At 39.3% G+C, this 24,668-nt stretch overlaps 1 protein-coding gene across 1 annotated transcript in view; it reads right to left on the reverse strand.

Moving 5' to 3' along the window:
• L3MBTL4 (L3MBTL histone methyl-lysine binding protein 4) overlaps positions 1–24,668 on the reverse strand; it is a 403,808-nt gene that overhangs the window by 231,231 nt on the left and 147,909 nt on the right. Inside the window, exons 6-10 of the mRNA XM_082699053.1 lie at positions 8,864–8,968; positions 7,684–7,819; positions 5,440–5,531; positions 3,811–3,965; positions 2,657–2,733 (exon numbers count right to left, since the gene is read on the reverse strand). Coding sequence (XP_082555179.1) covers positions 2,657–2,733; positions 3,811–3,965; positions 5,440–5,531; positions 7,684–7,819; positions 8,864–8,968 — 565 coding nt within the window. The remainder of the gene's footprint in view (positions 1–2,656; positions 2,734–3,810; positions 3,966–5,439; positions 5,532–7,683; positions 7,820–8,863; positions 8,969–24,668) is intronic.

A 24,668-nucleotide genomic window follows, 5' to 3' on the forward strand; every position in this document is an offset into this window, starting at 1 on the left:
CTTGTGCATGAAAGCTTATAACCGTCAAAAAAGTGAAAACAAACCAAATGCCCATCAAATAATGAATTAATAAGCAAAATGTGGCATATCCATACACTAAAATATTATTGGTAAACAAAAGGAATGATTTACTGAGACAAGCTATAATATGAAAACATTATACTAAGTGAAAGAAACCAAGACCTAATAGGCCATATACTGTATGATTCCGTGATGCCAAGAGTCCAGAATAGTGAAATCCAAAGAGATATAAAATAGAGTAGTGGTTGCCTAGGCCTGAGAGGGAGGAGAGAATGAGGAGTGACTGAGCAAAAGAGGATATTCTTTTGGGAATGATGACAATCTTTGGCAATAGATAGAGATGGGGGCACCTGGGTGGCTCAGTGGGTTAAAGCCTCTGCCTTCGGCTCAGGTCATGATCCCAGGATCCTGGGATCAAGCCAGCATCTGGCTCTCTGCTCAGCAGGGAGCCTGTTTCCCTTCCTCTCTTTCTGCCCACTTCTCTGCCTGCTTGTGATCTCTGTCTGTCAAATAAATAAATAAAATCTTAAAAAAAAAATAGAGATGATGGTTGTACCACATTGTGAATATACTAAAACAACTGAAATAAATACTAAAAGGGTGAAATTTATAATAAGTGAATTATATCTCAATAGGGAAAAAAAAGTAGATAAAGAATTCACTGCAGAGAAACAAAGTATTATACAAATTGGGGCTTGGGGGAGGGCAGTATTTTAGTGTGTAAAAACACTCCATAATGTGTAAAAAGGATATTAACAAGTAGATGAGGTTTACAGGTGGGTTAACTGGAAGATTTTAATTCAGACATTGTATATCAGGACGAAATCTCTTCAGAATTTTAAACCTACATCCTAGGGAAGAAAATATGACACCAAAGTGAAGACTTTCTATCATTAAATTGGTCCTTGGTTACAACTCTTTTTCAAATCTCAGCATGGTGATGACATTTGTATATGCAATCAATTGTATGGGAAAAACCATAAATCTGGATTGAGTTCCATCGGTGCTTTGTGGACTTTATGAACTAAATAGTCTCCTGCACCCATCAATCAGGACCTGAAAGCTTTGGCCTTATCTGTTGTATGGGAGCTTTGCCTCCTCGCTCCTTGGTTCATATTAATGATGGAAAGATTCTGGACATAGACTTCTTAAAATCTCTGCACAGACTATTTCTAGGCTGACACAGCACGAGAAGACAAGGAGATGAACTTAACTACTGATTACATCCGTGAAATGTAGTGAGAATAAGCTGCAAGTAGCAGAGAAGTTATTCCAGCAGAGGAAAACGGGAAACAGAGTGTGCTGTACCTCCAGGCACACTAACTCAAACCGCATATTCTGAGATCTGACAAACATTTCACCTCATCTTGAAGAACATTATTCTAAAGTTAGCTTTAGCCAGTTTTACTGAAAAAAAGAACAAACAACTCTAAATTATCTGCATATCAAAATCAAATTTAAGAAGATGTTATATATTTTATAAAAACTTCTAGACTAATTGGAGGGTTTAAATAGGTTGTGGTTTTAAGTTTGGTTTGGTTTGTTGATTGTTTTGAATTTTAATTTTTTTTCACTGAACTCACAAATTCGATGACAAATCCTAATCATTTTTCTGTATCAAGGGAAAAAAAACATTAAAACACAGTAAATTTCCAGAATCATTCAAATCAAAACATTAAACATCTGCTCCATTCTAGAATGGCATGTTACATACTCCACATTTTTTTTAAGTTTTATATATTTATTTTACAGAGAGAAAGCATAAGCAGGAGGGGGCAGATGTTGAGGCAGCCAGAGGGGAGAGGGAGAGAGAATCTCTAGCAGACTCCACACTGAGTGCAAAGCCCAACACAGGGCTTGATCCCAACACCTTGAGACCACCACTTAGGCCCAAACCAGGAGTTGGACCCCTCACTGAGTGTGCCCTCATTTTCTACATTTTTTTAATTGAAAGAAATCAGTTTCTCCTAGAATACTTACTTTTAAAATGCTAAGCTTAAACAACCATTATACCTAATTAATACTGATATTAGAAAACATAAATTTGATATAGAAACTCTCTAAATACTTAATATTTCTACAATGAGAAAAAAATATAAATAACTAGAAAGAGTCCCTACTGTGGTGTTTAGCTGAACCATCAAGTTGGTTTGGTAAAGAGGTCTGGCAAGTCTGAGGACTCATGCTTAATTCTCACTCCTTAGATTTCTACATTTCTTCATTTAACTCCAAAGAATATATAATAAAATTATGATTCAATTAATGGATTAGCATAAGTTAAAGATAGATAACACATGGGAAAAATTAGCTTTAAATAATGATCTGCAGCAATGGTACACATTTCATTAGATAAAAATTTTTAGCACATTTTTTGTATGTGTGTGCCAAAACCCGGAATGAACAGCAACATTTTTTAAAGTGGTTGCCTAATGCATCTTTATAAACCCAGTCCATTTTCATTATGGGAAAGACTAGCAGATTTCAGACACATGAGTTACAGGGTAATCAAAACAGCCTTGCACAGTATTTTTATCATACACTTTTATTAAAATCTGGTTTGCATGAACAGAAAATAAGAACAGTCATCGCCATCACACAGAGATGCCTTCAAAGAAAATGCAGCCAGCCCGCTTACCTTGGGGTGCTATCAGAGTTCTTCCATTCTCCTGACACCAACCAACTGGCTGAACATAAGGGCTATTTACATCACACCTGCAAAACAGGATTCTATTTCAGATCCTACACAGGTCAAAGCCAGAGAAATAATCCAAGAGTAATGACCATTCTAGATACTAAGAGATACCATGGAATATATAATTACATAGCAAAAATATTTTATAGCTAAATAAAATTAGAAGTAATTTTTAGTACTGTATTTTTTAAGCTAAGTGACCAAACTTCTCTTTTACCTTTCTTGAAATTTAAAAGTACTTTTAAGAAAGACTTTGACTAGAACCTGAACTGCCAGTGTTATCCCCAAAGAGTGAACATTTTAATAAGCCTCTCCCACCACTTCCTACTAGCAGCAAGGGAAAAAATATTAATAGGCCAGCCCAAGTTTAACAGGACAGACCAGACTCCATATGCCTCCAATTTCTTCCCTTCTCCTTTTCAAGGAACCCAGACCATTCTGAGACACACAGAACAATTAATCCATGCTCTGCTTCTTAGTTCAAAGAAGAGAATAGGGCCCCCTTCATGCACATGAAGAGCCATAGCCTTAGGCAGAGACTTGATGGTTTCTCAGGATAGACTGTGAAGAAATGCTACAAAAATCATTTTTGCCATTCCCTCTTCCATATTTCAGGTTTTTACCCAGAAAGCCTTCTGTAACTCATGCAATGTTAGTTTAATGGTATTGTAGCATACATTTTCTCTGCTCCCCACAGGATCTCAAATAATTCACTCCATTCTCCCTGTGAATCTTCCCTTTCAAAAATATGACAGGCTGAGTTCAACATTTTTCAGGAAAAAAAAAAAAAAAGCTCCAAGTTCTTCACTTCCTCTTCATAGAAATGCTTCCCTTACAAACTAGACACAACACAATGAAGTGCCCTGACCTGGTCATATTATTTCAGCTGAGGCCTCATTAGGTAACCTCTCATAGAGTGGGTAAGTTTCTCGGGCATTTTAATTCAGCAATTCATGTGGAAGAGAAGGTCATGAAAAGTTGGCCACTAAATTCTGATGTTCATTACTCTAAGAACAGCAAGGACAGTGACAAGACCGGAAAATAAATTCTTAACACCAAACATGAACACACAAATAAAATGCACATTGGTGTCTCACCAGTAATCGTAACTATCATCCCAATTGTCAAAATGCACTAGCAAGCGATCTTCAACAATATCTGCTATGGTTGCCACACACACCAAGGAAGGGTTCTTCCTGTCGACGGCCTCCAGCTTCATTCCAACCTGAAATTCTTTAGGCATTGGCCCATTCTAACACAGCACCAGAGGGGAGAGGCACAAAAAGAAACAGGACACCAGATAGGACTAAGCTACTGTCAAAACGTCTATGTTTAGCATCAGAACAGTCTACAGGCAACACTTACCCTCTAGAATGAAGCCAGCAAATGCTAGTACAAATATTCCAACAAACTGTTACGAGGTTAGCATTCTTAACAAAAACCAAGGAAACTAGCTTTTACCTTGTACTTTTTCTCTTTTGTTGTGCAGGTTAAGTTGTATTTCCCTCATCATCATTATTGTCCCTTTTCAGTTCTTAGAAGAAATTATATTAATTTAAAAATAGGATGTTTACTGGATACAAGAGTATCAAATAATTTTCTCTGCTCCCCACAGACTTGAACAATTTCCAAATACCAGTATTTGGAGAAGTAGTAAAGATAGGCTCTTTAGCACCAAAATTATCATTTACTTTGATGAAATCTGAAAACAGTGGCTTTCTGGATATTTAAGAAACACATGCATGAATCCATAAATAAATCTATACTTGAAAGAAATCCAAATGCTTTTTTTAGTATCTATACACATTTTTTCATAGTAAAAAAACAGTAAGGACTATGATTTAAAGTAACATTACAATAACAAAACCCCATTTTTTTATACCAGTGTAATTAGCCAGTCCTGGGATCTGGGGACTAGAAAATGGTTTTTTCCTACCTCTTTACGGTCTATACTGAGCCCTGCTTTTTGTTTTCCTTTAGCGCATTACATCTTTAAAAGCAATTCCCCGTTTCTATTACTCTCTTTTGTTGATAAAATTCTATGAAACACACAGAGCAGTTATATAACATCGATTTCAAGATCAGGGTGAGTGTCCTACAAAGGGATAAACACAGCCAGTAGGTGGCAGAGCAACCCTAGGGTTCCCTGCCCCCTTCCCAGGTAGGTGGCCTCACTGCAGGGGGGTGGGGGGGGACAGGCTGACAGGCCCAGAGGAGGCAGGGGCTGCACCTTATTCTCATTCTCTCCTGAAGAGCTGACAGGTAACTGGGGACACAGATAGCATAACAAATGTGCTCCACCCAAATCTTCATATCTTCATACGTCCCTTGAATCTGTAGAAAATGTCACCCTCATTCTCATTACACAGAAATCCAACTAGGCTGGGTTTATTCAAAGTCTACCTGTGGTATCTACTGGTCTCAAAACACCAAACTAAGTTCAAACGAATAACTCACTAGAATCAAGAAGGAAAAACCATTCCAAAAGGCATTTTACATTTTAGTAGGATTTAAATATAAAGTCTTCAACTCTCTGCATCTAAATAAAGTATTTAAGTGTACATTTAAAGGTGGGGTGGGATACACCTATAGGAAACGGACAAATTAAGTGAGAAAAGTCATATGAAGCTAAGGATTCTGAAAAAATACAACAGAATATATAGTGAATTTTAAGAAATTTAAGCTCAAGTAGAAATCAGATTTATACTGAGGAAGAAAATACTTACAGAACTTCTGTTTCTGAATAATTTCTTGGGAGCATTTTGCAATTTGCAGGCCTTCAAGTAATCCATCCAAACAAATTTATCTTTTCTATAACCTAAAAAAAGTATGGATTATTCAAAATACCCACAGGATATAACCATGTGCATATTCAATATATTAGCCTTCTTCAGTCTTCTGTTATAAATTCAAAGTCCTGTGGTAGACCACAAATGATTTAAATTAAAATCTCTAAATTGTTTCAATGTCTTTTAACGTATGAAATTCAAAACTGTTGACGTGATTTCCCATCATGCATATCATGCCCTTACAAATTGTTTAAATTCATTAAGATAAAGAATTGGTCTGCTGATGGCCTGATGGGAGTCTCATCTCTTAGTGAGGCTTTCCAAAATGGGCAGAGGGAAGAGACAAAAGTTCTTGAACTCATGGTCACTCCTGCAGAAGCCATGTCACTGAGAACATCAGAGGTCCTGATGATGCAACAATCCAGCGTTCCAGGCACTTGGGGACATTATAGAAACCCCCTCACATTTCAAACACCATTTGGCAGCAACAGCTTTCTGCTGCTTATCTTTGTGGGTTTTGCCTTTTGTACTGATCCTCCCCTCTGTGCGCCCTAAAGTGACTCCCACAGGGTTGGCACAAATAAGAGGGGCTCAATAAACTGTTTCTGGTTGAATGTTACACAGAACAAAAGTCAGGCTCCTTGCACAGCGCTACACCTCTAACTTCATCTCCCACACCTTGCCCTTGCTTCTGTGCTCCAGCCAAATTCACCTCCTTGGGATTCCTCAACCTGGTGGTGGCAGACTCTAGCCCCAGGGCATTTACTCTCTCCGGCAGCCCTCTCAAGGGGGGCCTCACTGACTTCCCTCATTCATCCACCTGTCTGTGGGACATCACGTTTTCATGCCCTTCTTCAGCATGCAGTCTGTCCCATCCCCCAACCCTGTCACTGCTTGCCACCCTACCTCACCTTCGTCTAAGACTCTTTGCCCCCGACCCCGGAACGAAAGCCCCACGAAGACAGAGATGGTTTATTTTATTCATGACTCTATCCCCAGTGCCAGCACACAGCAAGGGCTCCATAAAAACCTACTGAAAATGAGCCCATGACCAGCTTTCATGAAATCCAGCAATCTTAGGGATTCTGCCTTCAGTCTCAGGCGTGGATCCCCAAAAGCCACTCTGAGTTGGGCAGTAAAATGGCTGTACACAAACTCCAGAAGTGCCACTGTCATCCAGTACTCTGGCATCTGAGCAGAAGCCGGTACACAGAAGTCTGCTGTGCAAGGAAACAGGCCCACGAGTGTCTCAACAGATCAAGTCTTCACCTCACCAGCACACAGCAAATAAAAAAGGCTTCAGTCACATCTGCCAGGCCCAGGTTCCTCTCACACATAACAAGAGACAGAGATGAGATTTTGATTCAAGGAAGTAGACAGGGGCGCCTGGGTGGCTCAGTGGGTTAAGCCTCTGCCTTCGGCTCAGGTCATGATCCCAGGGTCCTGGAATCGAGCCCCATATCAGGCTTTCTGCCTGCTTCTCCCTCTCTATCTGCCTGCCTCTCTGCCTACTTCTGCCTACTTGTGATTTCTCTGTCAAATAAATAAATAAATAAATCTTTAAAAAAAAAAAGGAAGTAGACCGTGAAATCCTCCTCTCTTTCGTAATTATGTCTTTTCCATGGTTTGAAACAAATGATAAACAGTGAATTGAGTTTCCTCACCATACGGTATCAGCGACTAAGTGAAACAGTTCATTTCAAGCATGATGTAAAATAAGTTTCTTTATTCCATCTCAGGTTTAATAAACTTTATATTAAGTCATAAGATTTTATTTCTGCCATAGGTACCTGATCAGCATATTTGACCTAAGCAGTCATTGATGCTTTTATTTTTTTTTTTTTAAGATTTTATTGATTTGAGAGAGAGACAGAGACAGAGATAGCAAGAGAGAGCATGAGCAGAGAGCAGAGAGAAAAGCAGGTTCTTCACTGAATAGGGAGCCTGATCAACACTCAATCCCGGGACCCTCGGAACATGCTTAACTGACTGAGCCACCTAGACGCCCCCGTTGCTTTTCTTTTAAAGACATTTATTCATTTCTAAAAATGGTATCCTTGTAGTCTTACTGCTTGGGGGGGATTAAACTTTCATTTTGAAAATCAATTCACACCAGGCTCTCATTAGTATTTCATGAAATGTTGTTAAAATAAAACCAACTCTCTTTCCATCCCGGCCTACCCTTAGGGATGTGCAATTCATGTTTGGTCTTCTCACACCACCCTACTGGATGAATGTCAGGGGAACCGGCATTGGTCCAAAAATCATAGCAGCTTAAATAACCATCAAAGTGAAGTCTGAGGCGGTAACCACACACCTGTAAAATGGAATGTTTGCAATCCTTCATTAAGTGTCACGCATTTGAAGGGTACACAAAATTAACAAAAATATTCACATATTCTGTCAGTGCTATCAACATAATATAAACCAACACTTCCATCCAAATGTGCTTGTATTAAAAGGCAAATTTAGAGATGACATCTGAATAAAACAAAATGCTGACAGACACGATCTTTCAAGTATCCAGAATTTTTTCTGTAAAAAAAAATTATCCTTTTACTCAGTCTAGAAATCTGAGGTGTTTACACCTCCATCAATTGATTGTTCATTCAACACCTCTCAAATATTGCTCTTGGAAACCCCATCTCCCACTGTCCCATGACAGTATGCAAGCTAAAGTACAGAGCAAAACCAAAATGGGTATGTCTTCATTTCAACTCTAACACATAAATCCAGTGTACTCAATTAAGGAAATAAATAAAACAGTGTAGAATACATCCTTAAAACATGCTATACAAGTTTAATAGCTATAATCAATCAGTAAATTAAGTGAATAGGGTTTTTTTATATGAGGTAATTAAAAATATAGAGGTCTTCCATCATTTTAATAATATAAAATGTTTAGTAAATATTACATTTTATAAGCCATTTACTTTCATCAATGGCTCTTCATTCTAAGTAATTTTCATAAAATGCTTACATTTATATAAATAGATATTTCATGTGCTTGGATATCTTTCATACACATTTCTCATCAGTTCAGCTAAAACTTGAATAATTATGTCTCTTTTAACAGACAAAAGTAACACTGTAGGATTCACTGATTGTTATCAACCTCAAATGAAAACTATTTACCAACTTAATCAAGGGTAACTGCTAGTGATGAGGGACTTATTAAAAGATTAATCTTCACAGAAGGAAAAAAATTCATTAAGAAACATATTTTACCCATCACTGATTAAAATACATCTGTGATGTAGTAGAACTTGTTTATAATGAAAAGCACTCAAATTCATTATTCTCTAGAAAATTCTCTTCTGTCACTGTGCACTCAGCCCAAGACAATAACACCATCTCTTACCTCAGCTACAGAAAGCACACAGAATACAGATGGATGTCGAGGGTCAATGCCTTCTAATCTCATTCCAACCTGAAAACCATTTTCATGCTCCGGAAAGGATTGGTCCTATGAAATTTCATGATATAACATTAGCTACTGAAATACCTTTACAATGTGATATTAAAACACACTTGGTGTTGCTATGCATGCAATCAAGAACTCACAGTATGGGCTTGGAGGCTCAGTGATACACCTAAAGATCGATGGCTGCTTTTCTATGTTTGGGCCTCAAAGATGGTTTGATCATTTTGATCATTTTATCATTACTTAGGAAACAGTTTATATGGAAACTACATGTCATGTGAACTCCCCATTTATTCCTTTTGCCCATTTTTCCTTAGTGGTTTGAAGAAGCTCTTCCTGTACTCTGGAAACAATCCTTTATTAATTGTAATGATTACCTATTCCCAGTATGTGAGTTGGCTCTTTCTGACTTTGTTGTAGAGAATTTTTTTATTTTAATGTAGTAAAATACGTCAATTACTTCCTGTTCAGTGTGCACATCCATTATGTGCACATAATTATGAAACCCCTCACAACCCTGAAGTTACATGGACATTCCCCTAGCATTCTTTTAAAACTTCTGTTCTTCATATTTTAATCTACAATGCAACTGAAATTAATTTTGTTCTATGGTGTGAGGTAGGATCTATTTTTTTAATACGGAAAAGACTATTCAACAAAATTTTTTGTGTTGTCCATACTTCCATTATCAGCAAAATTATCTCTGTTATATCATATTTCTACACATATGTGAGTCTACTTATGGCCCTTCTATTCTGTTCATTGGTATATTTTCCTATATCACATTGACTTATTTGCTTATGACTCTATATGGAGAGCAACCTTTATCATATTCCATTTTCTAATTCAGGAACTTGTTACCTCTCCATTTAACTTAATAATTTTGTTTGTCCAAGATGTTTTTAAAATTTTGAATCAACATCATTGGTTATTAAAATTTTCAAAAAAGCGTCAAAAATGCTTTCTTATGTTTATTTCTGTACCTTTTAATATTTACTGCTACTATAAATGGAATCTACTTTGTAATAAACTTTCTAATGTGTTCCCATTCATATTATTTTAATACTAGCCTTGTTTCCCACAGCCTAGCAAATTATCATTACTTTTGAGCAGTTTTGAGCAGATTCAGCATTACTAGTCAATTTACTCTTAATTGAAGTAAGTTATAAGAATGCTAATAGAAAATGATTAAAATCTAGTTTTATTAGAACAAGAGCTGCTTTTTAATCACTAATTTTATTACTCTTTATTACCGGTTAACGCATTAATGTTTATTTTTATTCCTTTGAAAAATAAATCTCTTCATTTGAATGTAATGTCAAACTTAAAAGAGAAGCTGCAAGAACAAAATAATACAAAAAACATGTATAGCCTTTGCCTGGACTCCTTTATTGTTAACAACAGTAGAAACCTCATTTGTCTTACCATTTGTGTTCTCTCTCTCTCTCTCTCTCGTATCTGTGCCTGTACACTGATATAAATATACGCATATACACCCACATGTATATATGACTGTTTCTGAATCATTTGAAGGCCCTTTACCCTTAAATACTAAATGATTTTCCCTTAAGAGCAGGCAGTGTAGTTCCCTTGAGAATGAGAACATTCTCTTATATAACAACAATTCAGTTATCAACTTCTGGAAACATAACATTTAACTAATCTTCAATTCATATTCCAGTGTTTCCAATTTATCCAACAAGGCATTTTATAACACTTTCCCCCCTCCACAATGATTCAGGTAGGGTCAGATATCAAATTTAGTGGATATATTTCTTTAGTCTCCTTTAATCTGGAACTTTTTCCATACTATTTCTTTACCTCCCGTCTGCCTGACCTCCGGCCGCCGCGCTCTTTACCTCTTACAACAACATTTTTAAAGAAAACAGTCTTTCCCCTCCTCCATTTTTTTTTAAACAGAAAGCTCATCGTTCTGGATGTGTCTGACATTTCTCCATGATTAGATTCAGTCATGCATTCTCTGCCAGTATGTTACATGTGTGACAAGCGTCCTCAGGATATCTCCTCTGGAGCCACAGGACACCCATGCATCCTCTCACTGGTGGTGTTGATTTTGATCACACAATGACAGTGTTGCCCAATTCACTATACAGTTACATACAAAACACACATACATATACATACAGAAATATTTACACATGGATGTATGTATATGCATACTTATGTATATTTTAATTTTTTATTTTTTATTAACATATATTTTTATCCCCAGGGTTACAGGTCTGTGAATCACCAGGTTTACACACTTCACAGCACTCACCAAAGCACGTACCCTCCCCAATGTCCATAATCCTAAATTCATACTGATATGTCTAATCTCAGACCACCCCAAAGAGTTCATTCTGCATTTTCCCATCCATTTTTGTCTTTCTCCTCTAACCAGGTCAGCAAATTTACTCATATACTAAATCCTATAGCATCTACTATAGTTTCAGAACTATTTTACCCACAGTACTATAATAAACAAATCTATTGAAAGATTTCAGGATTTGTTTGCAATTCTCCCTCCCTGCTCTGCTGTCCACGAATGGGGTATGCAGTTAAAAACCATGTTCATAACCTACTTGGATTCACATTTTTCTCTCTCTCTAGTGCAGTTAAAGTATCCATTTGAAATATGGTTGTGTTCATTGATTTAAATGTGCTTTCAGTTCTTGATGATTTGTTTTTATTTCTTAATATGTAGAATGTTAATATCCTTCCATGAGTTTGAGCTGTACAAAAAGGTTATCAAAGAAGTGTCTCTCTGTCTCCCATATCCTATCCTCCCCATTCTACCTCTTTAGAGGTAACCACCCTCACTGTTTTCTGGTCTATCCTTCCTGGATTTCTTTTTGTAAAAATTAAAAAAAAAAAACATTTTGCCTTATTTTCCCCTTCTTTCTCACAAAAAAGGTGAGATAAATGCTATATATGCTATTTTGCATGTGGCTTTTTTCATTTCTTAACACCTCGTGGAAACCACTCCATGTCAGGTCACAGCGACTGCCCACAGTCCTTGTCACAGCTTCATCATACTCCACTCTGTGTAAGTACCATAGTTTACTCAACCTTCTTCTACAGTTGAGTGTGTGCCTTTTTTATACGAACATGAAATTGTTTTTAAATCTTTATGAATTGGCTTTAAGATGTCGTTAAGAACATTCACAGATCATTTTAGAAGCTTCCAAGGAAAAACTTAAAGGATGACAAAACCCAAAAATGAAATGGCAAGAATGAATGATTTCTCAGAAATATTTTATTTCTGCAAAAATAAATGTCATGTGTGTGTTTAATTCCCCAGCCTTCTTCTCACATCTACTCTGTTTCCCAGCAGACTGTATATAACAGGTTTTATGTGATTGCCTCCTGTTCACTGCTTTGAAATTTCTTGGTTAACTTCAAAAACACTGCACACACATGCATGTGCGTACACACAACACTGATAAGAAACCAACGGAACAGGAAAGACCACAGGGAATATACCAATAATTCTGAAAGGAAAGTTAAGAAACTGTAAAAACTGAGAGAACATTTTTCATGTTTAACAAAACCGAAAGATAGAAAATTGGGGACAGGAAGGAACCAGGATTATATGGAACAGATTGTGCTCCCTTTTCACATATGAATGATAAATTCAAGACACTGACAATAATTCAGAGCTGGGAGTTAGGATGAGCAATGTTATTCTTGTCAGCATTTTCAGAAGGTTTCTCAAGTAAAATTTGGGAGCTTCAGGTAGCACTGCAAGGAATGCTACGCGGCTACAACAGTCACGACTTCTTTGGAGGGTTTCAAATAAAAGACAAAACATTAATCTGAAAGGCAGCTTCTAGTGAGGAACAGCATTGTCTTTCATCAGTCTCTTTTCTGTTTAATGATTTATTCATAGCAGATTTAATTTTTTTCCTTTCTAAAAATCATGTATTTTATGAACACAATTGATAGCTGTGCTATAAAATTATATTTATGGTGACAAAAGGGAACTGGAATCACACGCTAAAGCAAACAATAGTCTGTTAAATTCAGTCATAAAAATCATAAGGTCTGTAGACTTGAAAAAACATTTAGAGTTAAATAAACTCAAACCCAGAGAGGTGAAGAGACTTTCTCAAGGTCATACAACCTGTTTGGTAGCAGATTGTAACTAAGGACCCAAATCTTCTGAAAGCCAGCCAACTGTTTGTTCCACATTAGAGGACAGATGTGGAAACAGAACAAGCAAAACAAAACCCAGCTCAAGGCCATGGAAGGCATTTCCAAGGATGTGCCATGTACTCTTGGGCACAGAAGTAAAGCTGTTTTATTTCATCATTTTCTTTTCCCAGACATTTGCAAAATAATGAAGTTTGTCAGTAATGATAAAAAGAATTATTCCAAGTTCTATACCACATAGCAAAAGCAGGTACAAATTGCATACTATTACTAAAAAAATAAAATGAGCCCAAGCATTAGGAAAAAAAGAAACAAGCTAACAAGCAAAAAAACCAACCCAAATAAAACAAAACACCACCCCTAGAGCAAAGCAGACAGGCTAACGGCAGAATTCCTTTATGAAGTACAATGCATAAGGCACTCATCACAGTAGATCTCTGCGTGCCAGTAGATCTCTGCTCCAAAGTAACAAACGTACCCTGTAAACAGCTCTTGGACACTTGGTAGGTATCTGTGAGAAATTCTGGGCGTTTCACTCTGTTTGACACTGAGCACCTCCACACAGGACCAGAGAGATTATGCTGGTACTGATTGTTTCTGAGCCACTCTGTGGAGACGGCAGAAGCCTGGTGGCCATCAGCACCAGCCGAACAGCAGCTAGATGTGTGTTACAGAGCTGTATCAATCCTCTAAATGGAAGATTCTATCTGCGTGCCCACAGGCATTCTATTTTATTCACAGGCAAGCGTTGGCAGGCAACAATATTTTCCTGGTCTTAATTCAGTATCGAGAGAAATGGAGAAATGAGGCAAGGGAGTCACAGCCGCTGAAGCACACACCTCTAGCAGGCCATGGAGAGGACCAGTCCAAGACGACGGGCCACTGATTTCTGAACCTTCATGGGATGGCTGTCAAAGCGAAAAACGTTCATACAGATTTTATATGCAGATGGTGAGGTAAGATTCCTTATAACACCAAAGACCACTGCCATGAGTGCAGTGGTCTTCTTCTCTGGTTTATCTCAGCAACATCTTCAAAAATCTCAAACTGTCTCCATGTGTATCTCCTAGGCTGAAATGTCACAATTTTAAATGTGACAGGTGAGATCACAAGAAGTTTTATGCAGGCAAACTGGGATGTAGACAGCCTAACCAAAGAAAATTTAACTCTTGGTCAATACTTGATGATTTTCTTTACTCAGTGAGGGGAAAAAAAAATCATGTTATTGATGGGATTTAAAAAAAAATCATTCAAACACTGCCAAAGGGAACATAAAGAAGCATTTTCCTAAAACAAATACAACCAAAGGGAAGTTACGAGAAGCAGAGTCCATCTGCTGGGTTTTGAGGGTGATATTCTTGTTGGCTTAGCAGTTGATAAAAACAAAATGTTCTGAATTTATGTTTAATCAATATATCCAGGACCATAGAGATCTATCTGAAGAACCATCAAACACCTGCTATCATAGCCAACAACCTCTAATAACAATATATAATTATCTCTATAACCAAAATGAAGAATAAGGAATAAGAAGGAATGGGAATAGAGCCTGAGCTATCCTTTATCAGGCCATATACAGATGGCTTTTATACAACAAGCACGTATGTAGCACTTAACTCTGGGCCAAATCCTGTTCTAAGCACTTTACAAATACCAACTCATTAAATTGTCATAAAAGTCCTATGAAATAGGCATTATGTACATTTTGCAGAGAATGAAACTGGGGCACAAGCGGTTATGTAATATGCCTGAGACCACAGTGTGTATCTGGCTTTAGTGTAAGAGTGAGTAGTCAGTATAGTAAATCAACACCATCCCATTCACTGACTAAAGACTTCAACATTTTTAAACCTTCATAATTAACACTTAGAATGAGCTTTAAAAAAAAAAAACAAAGTTGGTGGTCTGAATATATGCTGATCACTAAATGATCGCCCAATGTTGTATGAGAATTTTATACAGAGTAAAGGTGGCATTTTAAGTCAGGAAAATAAAAGTCATTAGGACACATGCACATGACTATCCTTTGGGAAGAAAAACTCAGTTATATGCCTACCACAACAATGTATGTAAAAATAATTTCAGATGGAGACAAAACACACAATACAATGGAAGACAGTGCAGCTATTACAAAAACAAGACAGGTTGGCTCAGTTGGAGCAGCATGTGACTCTGGATCTCGGGTTGTTAAGTTAAAGGGTATAGAGAGGACTTAAAAATAAAATATTTAAAAAAAAGCAAGATACAGGCCTCAATCTGGAAAGGTGTCATGATAGCTGTAATGTACTCATAAATATGAAGCAATCACCAGATGAGTAAAACACAACTATTTAGACAACCATCATTCACCTATCCACATAACTACATACATACAGACACGGAAATATACATGTCAAATTATTATGAGTGGTTCACCTAGAGAGAGGTACCAACAGAGGGAAAGCCTTTTAAAACTTTCATACTCTTCTGTCTTGATAGACTTTTTAAATGGCATTGTAATTTAAAAATCAGCACACACGCACACAATTAAGTGATGATGATGCTAGGCAGGAAGACAGGACACAGGTCACAAGAAGCCTTATGTAAGGTCTTATCAAGGACCTTTCAGTTTATTCTTGGTTGATGAAATGCTAGCAAAAGCTTTTAAGCAGAGGGTAGAGAAAAACATTCTTCCTTCTATAAAGATCTTATTAGTGGCAGTGTAGAGAATTAATTTAAAAAATAACAAGACTAGAAATAGGGAAGATGGTTAAGGAGGTTTTTAATATCTACCGATAATTGAGAATTTGCCATGTGCCATCTATAGTAACTAACTCAGCTCATTGAAGCCTTAAAATCCCCTGTATTGGAACCCTACAATCCCCATGTCACATCTGAGGCTTGAGATACTCACACATACCCTACTTGCACAATCAGTTAAAAAGCTGGAATGAGAATTCAAACCCTGGTCTGCATGCTTCACTGCAAAGTTACATTCCATTCCAGAACATGGCAGGTGCCTGGACAAGTGATGAAGAGGACTGTGACCAATGTGGAGCCAAAGCTGGGAACGGGTGGGAAGGGCAGATTTAGTACCTACGGAGAGGTCAAGACAGGGAGTACATGAGGACTGGCCGGATGCAGAGGACGAAGAAGGCAGGGAATTTTTTTTTTTTTAGATTATTTATTTATTTATTTGACAGAGAGAGAGACACAGTGAGAGAGAGAACACAAGCAGGGGGAGTGGGAGAGGGAGGAGCAGGCTTCCTGCTGAGCAGGGAGACCAATAGCATGTGGGGCTCGATCCCAGGACCCAGGGATCATGACCTGAGCTGAAGGCAGATGCTTAACTGATTGAGTCACCCAGGCGCCCCAAGGCAGGAAATTTTAAACTGACACCCAGGTTTCAGGCTTGGAAGAAATACCCAGATTTTCCATAAGGTGTTAATTTTTACTTTTAAAATGTTATCAATACTGACTGATATGTTCAAGGATTCTATATACAGCTCATGAACAATGACATTTTTGTACATACTTTTCAATTCTAAATTTCTAGTGCATTACTATAGCTTCAATGTCCCCCTAGGTATAGTATCTTGCAATGAATCTTTCATCTTAAATGTCTATTCACTGCAAATACTGAGAGAATATGAAAGGTTATGAAACTCTTTTCTTGCTTTCTCTTCTGGGACCTTTATGATTTTCACCTGAGCTAACAATGGAACCTCCCAGGAATATGAGAATCCTCCTGGCTTTCTGTTGTTTCAATCACAGAGAAAATGGAGACCTTGAATACATCTGTATCTATAGATATACAGATACAGATAAATGCATACACACATGCACTCATGTATAGGGTCCTTGGTTTCGATGGTAGAGTAGAAGTGGCATCTATGATGTCTTCTGGGATTCTAGAAACCTCCTATATTTTAAAATTTTGTGTGCAAATGGATATAAGCACTTCTCTAAAGAGATTATCAATAACTTTCATTAGATATTCAAAAGGGTCTAATATCTAAAAAAAGATTAAGAGCCACATGGCTGTCCTTTAAGGGAATCTGTCACTAATCAATCCCCTGACTACACAACATATTCAGGAGTCTTCGATAAGCAGGCCCAAGCAGTTCCTGCAGCTGGTCCTCATGGATATACAGGCCAGGCAACAAGACATGCTTCAAATCCTGCTTTTTCAAACTGATGCCTATTTTTGCCATCTATTTGTTAGGCTAATGGGGAAAAATCGTCACCTACATAATTAAACATAACTTGCTGCAAGGCTTCAGTTAAGGCGGCAGTGAAGGATGGCTGGTTGTGTATTTTTAAACTCTCATTTTAGAGACTACTTCCTTGTTATTTTGAACATTTTTCATAGGTTAATTCTGTATCCCAAACTGTTGCCAAGATTATACCAAGCAGTACTCTACAAAAAGAGAACAAAGAACTCATGGCACAACACAAGTATTCTCTAGAAGCTAGTGGATGCAATTCCTCCTGCTTTTTTGTGAATCTATTCTACTATAATCTCAGATGCAAACATTGTCATTTCACCAGAACTACTGACCTTATTGGTAGTAGGAAGTTTGGCTGAGGGGTATGTGTGTGAGTGTGCGTGTGTGTGTGTGTGTGTGTGTATGTATGTGTATCCAGACACCGTGACCTACTCACTGACACTGTGTGTGTGTGTGTGTGTGTGTGTGTGTGTGTGTCCAGGCACCCTGACCTACCCACTGACTGAATTACAGTCTCAGAAACAAAAGGGAAGCTCACAGCGGAGTGGGCGGAATACTGTTAGATCTAGGCAGCTTTACACCAACAAAGATCTTTATGAACAAAGAGAAAGAACCCACACAGTATAAAATAAATGACTGCCTAGAGAGAACTTTTGAAAATAACTTCTGAAGTTGCCTGATAATTCACTGGTCAACATGAGTAGACTCCACAAATCTCTGAGAATAGTGTCTAAAGCAATAAGCCCACGTATTTTTTTTTCCTCTAAGGGACTAAACCTGCCTAGGGTAAAAAGACAAAGATATTTCTAATATAAATTTGCTTCAACTGTAAGAGAAGAACTGTGGAAACTGTTTACTCTTGATTCTAAATACCACTATTTTCTTTTAATTTCTCTTCCTCTGAACAACTTGGAACATGATATTCGGCTTCCAGCTGGAACTGCAGATAAGCAGCCTTCACAGGGGCTCCAAGCCCCCTCCAAGCAGGAGAAAGCAGCCCTGATTGGACTGTCTGGTCTCACTGCTTCAGATCTGCTCAACTATCTGCCAGGCCTCTGGTACTTTGAATCTCACTATTACAGAGAAGTGGATTCTAAGAATAGGAAAAATATCTGAGCTGCAAGATCAGGATGTATCTTCAGTTTTGCCCCAGAACTTACAGCTTTAGAGAACATGAGAAATGAACATGAATGAGAATTCCCTCTGTTCTTCAGAGCCCCAGCCATTAATCAGCTTAAATGACTTCACGTACTGAGGCTACAGTCCAGTTTTAAAACACACGTCTTTCTCTGCCCAATATGCCTTGGGATTTAAGCCCCAATCAAACATGTGAATATAATACACACAGTATTATTATTATTATTATTATCATTATTATTATTATTTTACAAAATGTGCTCTCTCCCGGGAGAACTCTTAAATATCAACGAGGTTATCCTAAAACTGGGGGGCATCAAAATACACATAGAAGGCAAAAACAAAGAGAAAAACAAGCACACACTTTAAATAAATAAAACAGGATATAGATCCAGGCTATAATCTGATTCTGACCATATCAGAATTCATAATATAATGAGATATTTCATTTTCACTTTAACTACTAAAAAAGCCATGCATAGTCATCATGTGGCTAATGATTAATATTTAAAGTATTATCTAAGAAGGATCTACATGAGTACTATATGATAATGTTCTCAGTGATTATCAAATAATTTGGAAGCATGTTCAAAGCACAAAAAACCTGACATCTGACTGAATTGTTTGGGTTGGAAAGGTCCTACTTGTCTGAAATCATTCTACAGGGGGTTGTAACAAATATGAATTTTCATGGCAGCATCTTTCTGCACCTGCAATGCTAAACACAATTCTAGACTTCATCAAAAACAAAACACAGACACGGGTCTTTCAGATTCTATTTAATGTACTGGCATATCTTAAAAAATAGATTTTTAAAAATATAATTCAGGTCTGGGTACAGAAGTTAAATTTAAAGTTAAAATTCCTTTCACTTGGATTTTACCAAGGAAGGCTGAGCGAGAACAGGAGTGTGTTCAAATAAAGCTATCATATCTAGGGCAATTAGGGGGTTAAATTAGGAAGATGTCTTTGTTCCCCAACTACTCTCAACCCTTCCCAAATGAACCTTCCCCACAACCACCACATCATCCTACAGATGGCTAAAATTTCCTTATCTGGACACAAAGTATTTCTTTCCCAAATCATAGGAGATTACTACAGATTTTAAGAGAGGTGGAGGGACAGTACAATACAAGAACATGTTAAGGAGTGTCCGAGATAAAAATGCCACTGAAGAAAAGCAGGGGGAGGAAAAGCAGAAATGCCAAAATCAACATGGTTTTGCCTTGTTTTGGGAGACAAAGGAGAGCAACTGAGGAGACATTTCTGTTCCCCTCACAAAGGCAGGAGGAGAGAACATGGAAGCTGTAGAACGGCAGGACTTGCCGACACTACCGTTTCAGACAAAGCTCCAGTGATGCATGGTTTTCAGACTGGACACTCGTCCTGACGCACAGGAGATCAGGAGACCTCAGTTGGGAGACCATGCTTCACAGGGAGCAGCCAAGAGTACTGCTGTGGTCTAAGGGAGGCCAGTCCCGACGAGGACGCAGTCCCGGGAGATGGCATTCTGGCTAGGGCTCTGAATGAACGCTGTCAAGGAGGGCAGGTTCCAGGGACAGTAAAGGACTAGAATCTGACACGTGTCATTTTAAGAATTCTTGCATCTAATAAAGCAAACTGCATGTCAGACGCTGTACTGGGCTAAACACTGTATATATATTTTACGTAATTTTTCAACAGTCTCTAAGCAAGTGATATAATCTGCCACTTTCAGTTAAAAACTGAGAGTCAGAGAAATGCATCACAGGGTTCTTCTTCTATAAAGTGAAGGGAAAGAAGCTGAAAGGGCTTAATGGGGCAGCACATGTACCAGCACCCAGCCAGTAACAAGATGCTCCAAGGTGCACCTCTCCCAGAGCATCATGAAGCAGAGAGGAACTTAAAAAAGGAAAGAAACCCAGTCAGTTTTCACAGAGATTACAGCTCTACCCAGAGACAAAACACACTACGTGTAATCACACAGAATGAGGAGGTAGGAAGATCTAGAGATCTAGGACGTTGCAAACTCCACTGGGTCTAGGTGGAACTCGAGTTAAGGGGGTAGATGAGATGCCCCAGGGGCCATGCAGAGTGGGGCCCAAGACAGAAGCCCAAGAGAAGAGGATTTTCAGAAGTGCCTGGCAAGGAGAGCTAGGACCACGCAAAAGGAGCAGCTAACAGTGGACACCATCCTGGAGCAGAGGGAGTGTAAGCTAAGGCCTGATGTGTGTGGCTTTGAAATCAGGGCAGGGAGTGGAGGGGGGCACTTCTGTGGGCACAGTTTCAGGTCATGGTGGGAGTAAAGGCCAGGATGCAGAGCTGGAGGAGGAAAAAGTTAGAAAATGAAGAAAAGAGAAAATGCCTGACAACATTTCAAGGATCTAGAGCAGACTAAGGAGATGAGCTATTAAGGGGAGTGCAGGACCAAGGGCCAGTATGCTTTTTTAAAGATGGGACAGACAGGTGTGTTCATGTTCTAGACACAATCACTTGGAAGAGAAGCAAAGGTAGCTTACAAGCAGGACATGAGATGATTGATGGGTCATTGATCAGTTCTCTCTAGAAAAGCAGAAATGGGAAGGCTCCTGAGTGTAGGTAAAAGGAAAAGGGGGAGGAAAGGGATACGTCTCCCAGTTCGGCCTGGGAAAGAGGTCTGAGTTGGTGTGAGTGAAGGTCTGTGGCAGGGAATGGAGGGAGGTTGCACCAAGTCCATCCAAGGAGTGATGCCTTCTGCTGGGAGTGAGGGCAGAGGCGTGAGAGTAGTGCCTTCCCAGAGAGTAGGAAGTGCTCAGACTGATGGCAAGAAGGACAGCCAGGCACTGCCCTCTTAGCAGAGACTGTTAGTCTACAGTGCCATCAAGCTGCAAAGCTTTGATGTTTGTGCTTCTTCTGCAGCAGGGCTTGGCAGTTAATTAGGCACAGAAGTTAGAAAGCACACGTGATCCATCCGGAGCTGGGATTTTGGCAGGCATCTATGGGGAGAGGAGGACGGGGGACAAGGCAATTGAAGATCCTGGCAAGAAAATGGCTGAAATGATAGAACCAGGGTGCCTAGCCTGGCCAGGGGAAGATGTGAAGCCAGAAGGAAGGTAAAGGACAAATTCAACAACCACAGGTCTTAATTAAAGGAAAAGCTGGTACTATGAGTATAAGGGAGCAAGAGGGGCTGCAAAGACAGTGGATGGGATCAGACGTGGGACTTAAAGTTCCACACTGCAGGAGAGGTCCAGTTCTGATGGATGCAAGTGTAGCGGAAAGCAAGTGGACAGCCCCAAGAAGGGGGGTCTGGCACGTGAGGCACTAGGTGGCTCGTGTGGGCAAAGGATGTCCCAGGATGAGCAGGAAACCCAGGCAAGAGCAGAGGGGAAGCTCAGGGAGGCAGTACGTGGGTGCACACGTGCACATAGGCGTACATGCGCAGGTCCAATGAAGTAACAAGAGTGGAAACCATAGGGAAGAGACAGCATAAACCTCATGGGAGGGAGGGCCAGGTGCATAATGACAAAATACTAAGGAGCAGGCAGAAGGAGGCTTGTGGTGGAGACCTGACTTTGAGGGGTGGAGAAGCGTGTGTGGGAGAGACAACAGTGCACTCTCAGGACATGGAGGTTCCAGCAAAGCAGCTATGCATGCCGCTTCAAGAAGGGGGGCTATGAAGGATGGTGCATCCCTTGTGGGTTTTTTAAGATTTCGTTATGTGTTTATTTGTGTGTGAGAGAGAGAGAAAGAGAGAGAGAACGGGTGGCAGTAGGGGTTGAGAGAGAGCAAGAATCTCAAGCAGACTCTGCACCAAGCATAGAGCCTGACATGGGACTCAATCTCACAGCCCTGAGATCATGACCTGAGCCAAAATCAAGAGTCAGGTGCCTAACCAACTGAGCCACTCAGGTGCCCCAATACATCATTTGTTTTACCACAGAGGGTGTTGCAGAGGTCACAGGAGAATGACGGCAGGGAGCCAGCCATGAGAAGCCACTCAGGCCAGGGGCAGGGACAGATCAGCACAGTAATGGAAAGGAGATGGCACCTGTGGTCAGTGGCTTCCAAAGAGAGCCATGTCTGAATCCCTGAACCTGTGAATATGGTATGTTATATGGCGAAAGGGATTTTCCAGATGTGATTAAGTGGACCATCTTGAGATGGAGAGGTTATCCACGTGGGCCCAATGTCATCACAAGTGTCCTTGTAGGAGGGAGGCAAAGGACCAGAGAAGGAGATGTGACCATGGAAACAGGTTGGAGTGATATGGTCCCACAAGCTAAGAAATGTAGGAAACCTTTAGAAGCTAGAAAAGGCAAGGAAAGAGATTCTCCCCTATAGCCTGTAGAAGGAACATAATTTGGCTAACCCATTTTAGACTTCTGGCTTCCTGAAATTTAAGATAATAAATTTGTGTTATACTAAGCCACTAAGTTCATGGTAATTTGTTACAAGTACAAAAAAAAAAAAAAAAAAAAAAAGAGAGAGAGAGAGAAAGAGAAAGAAAACAACCCGTTTGCTATATAAAATTCAAACTGTAACTATATACACTATAAAAGACACACAGAAAGACACACAGAGAAGTCCAGCAATTTTAGCTTTTCCATGATGACTTTCATCTTGCTCTGAAGTACCAATCATTTTAATAATATTCAAGTATCCCTGGCCTGCAGGAGCCCAAGCACACATTTAGCCTATCTGCTCGGCCAAACACTGGCTGGGGAGACAGAAACATCTGCTGGACATAAAAAGCAGAGCTTTCAGGGAAGTCACTAAGGACAACCAGGATGTGTGGTTGTGGGACAAGGGCGGTTTGGGGCAAGGGAGGGTTATGCTCCCCCGGTCAGACCTGCCCCTGGAACGCTGGGAAAGGTGGAGGTGGGGGTCCCTTTAGCTCATGGCTAGACAGCAAGAGGGACAGCATCTGCCTTCATGCTGGTCCTATGCTGCTCCCAAACCTCACTCCCACCAGCCGGAGCCAGGAAGACAGAGGCTGCCAAGACCACAGGTCAGAGTGCAGAGGCGAGGACAGCTTCATAAAGGGGAAGGGTCCTGGAGGAACAGGGACATAGGAAGTTCAGAGAACAAGAAGAGACACAGAGGCCTCCCACGTGGATAAAGGCTCTGAACAGTTAAGCCGGGCAGCAACAGGCTGACCGGCACAGAAGCTGTTCATGTGCATCTGCAGATGAGGCCAGACTGTGGGGACTGGGATTCCAGGCTGGCATAGGTGGAAAGAATGCTTCAGGGAGATGCAGTGGACGGTCAGATGACTGGCAAAGAGAGATGAGAGAAAGTTTTAGAACCAACTTCAAAACCAAAGGAAAAAATATTTTGAAGTTTGAATCAAGTCACGATAGGCACATTTCACCAGTAATGAAGAGAAAATGTTTTTATATTTTCTGTCAACAGAAGGTGTTTATATCCTTGTACACTCACTACCCCAGATGGTAAGATAAAACCATAAATTATAAAACACTTTACTTTGTCTTGTACAAAAAGAAATTCAAAATGGGCCTATAGATATTCAAAAATCTTGTGTGCAAATAAAATAAGCACACTCTTAAAATACACACATACATTTTCTTCGTAGAATACATGTCTGATTTGCATGATGGAACTGATCGTATGTGTGTGTGTGTGTCACTGGTACACCATCTAAAACTTGAATGTTAGGATGGAAATGACATATTGAAAGAAAAGCAATAGTTAATATATTTTTAATAGTTTTCCAATCAGGACATGCAAACAGTTTCATTTTATTTTCAACATTTCGGGGTCCTGAAAAGTTCCATCTCAGCAGGCTGACATGAACACCATTATTACAATATTTACACATTTAAAATGGACAGGAAGAGTCAAGAGCACAATATTACTCCAAACCTGAGTTCAAACTGATCATCTTTCTCAGAAGACTGGCCTGACCCATTTGCCTTTTTTATTCTACTGAAAGCTATTTTCAATTATAAACCATGTCACTTCATCTCAGAATATAAATGTCCAGTCAGAATAACACTGTTATTTGGACACAGCATCTTCAGTCATCAGGACAAATCAGACCTAGTAACTGGTAAGCTTCTTCCTCCTCGATAAGGTCTGGAGGAGATGCCACCTCTCCTCAGGACACCCAGCTCATTACATGCACTTTTGACTGACGAGAACATTCTACCTCACACCACTGTCATGTTTTCAGGAATATCTTATATCCCAATAGATGGCAAGATTTTAAGCAACCATGTCATAAACCCCTTAGTGTCTCAGCCTACATCTTACATGGAGCT

The sequence above is a fragment of the Mustela nivalis genome (genome assembly GCF_964662115.1).
Source record: "Mustela nivalis genome assembly, chromosome: 14".
Taxonomy (NCBI): Eukaryota; Metazoa; Chordata; class Mammalia; order Carnivora; family Mustelidae; genus Mustela; species Mustela nivalis.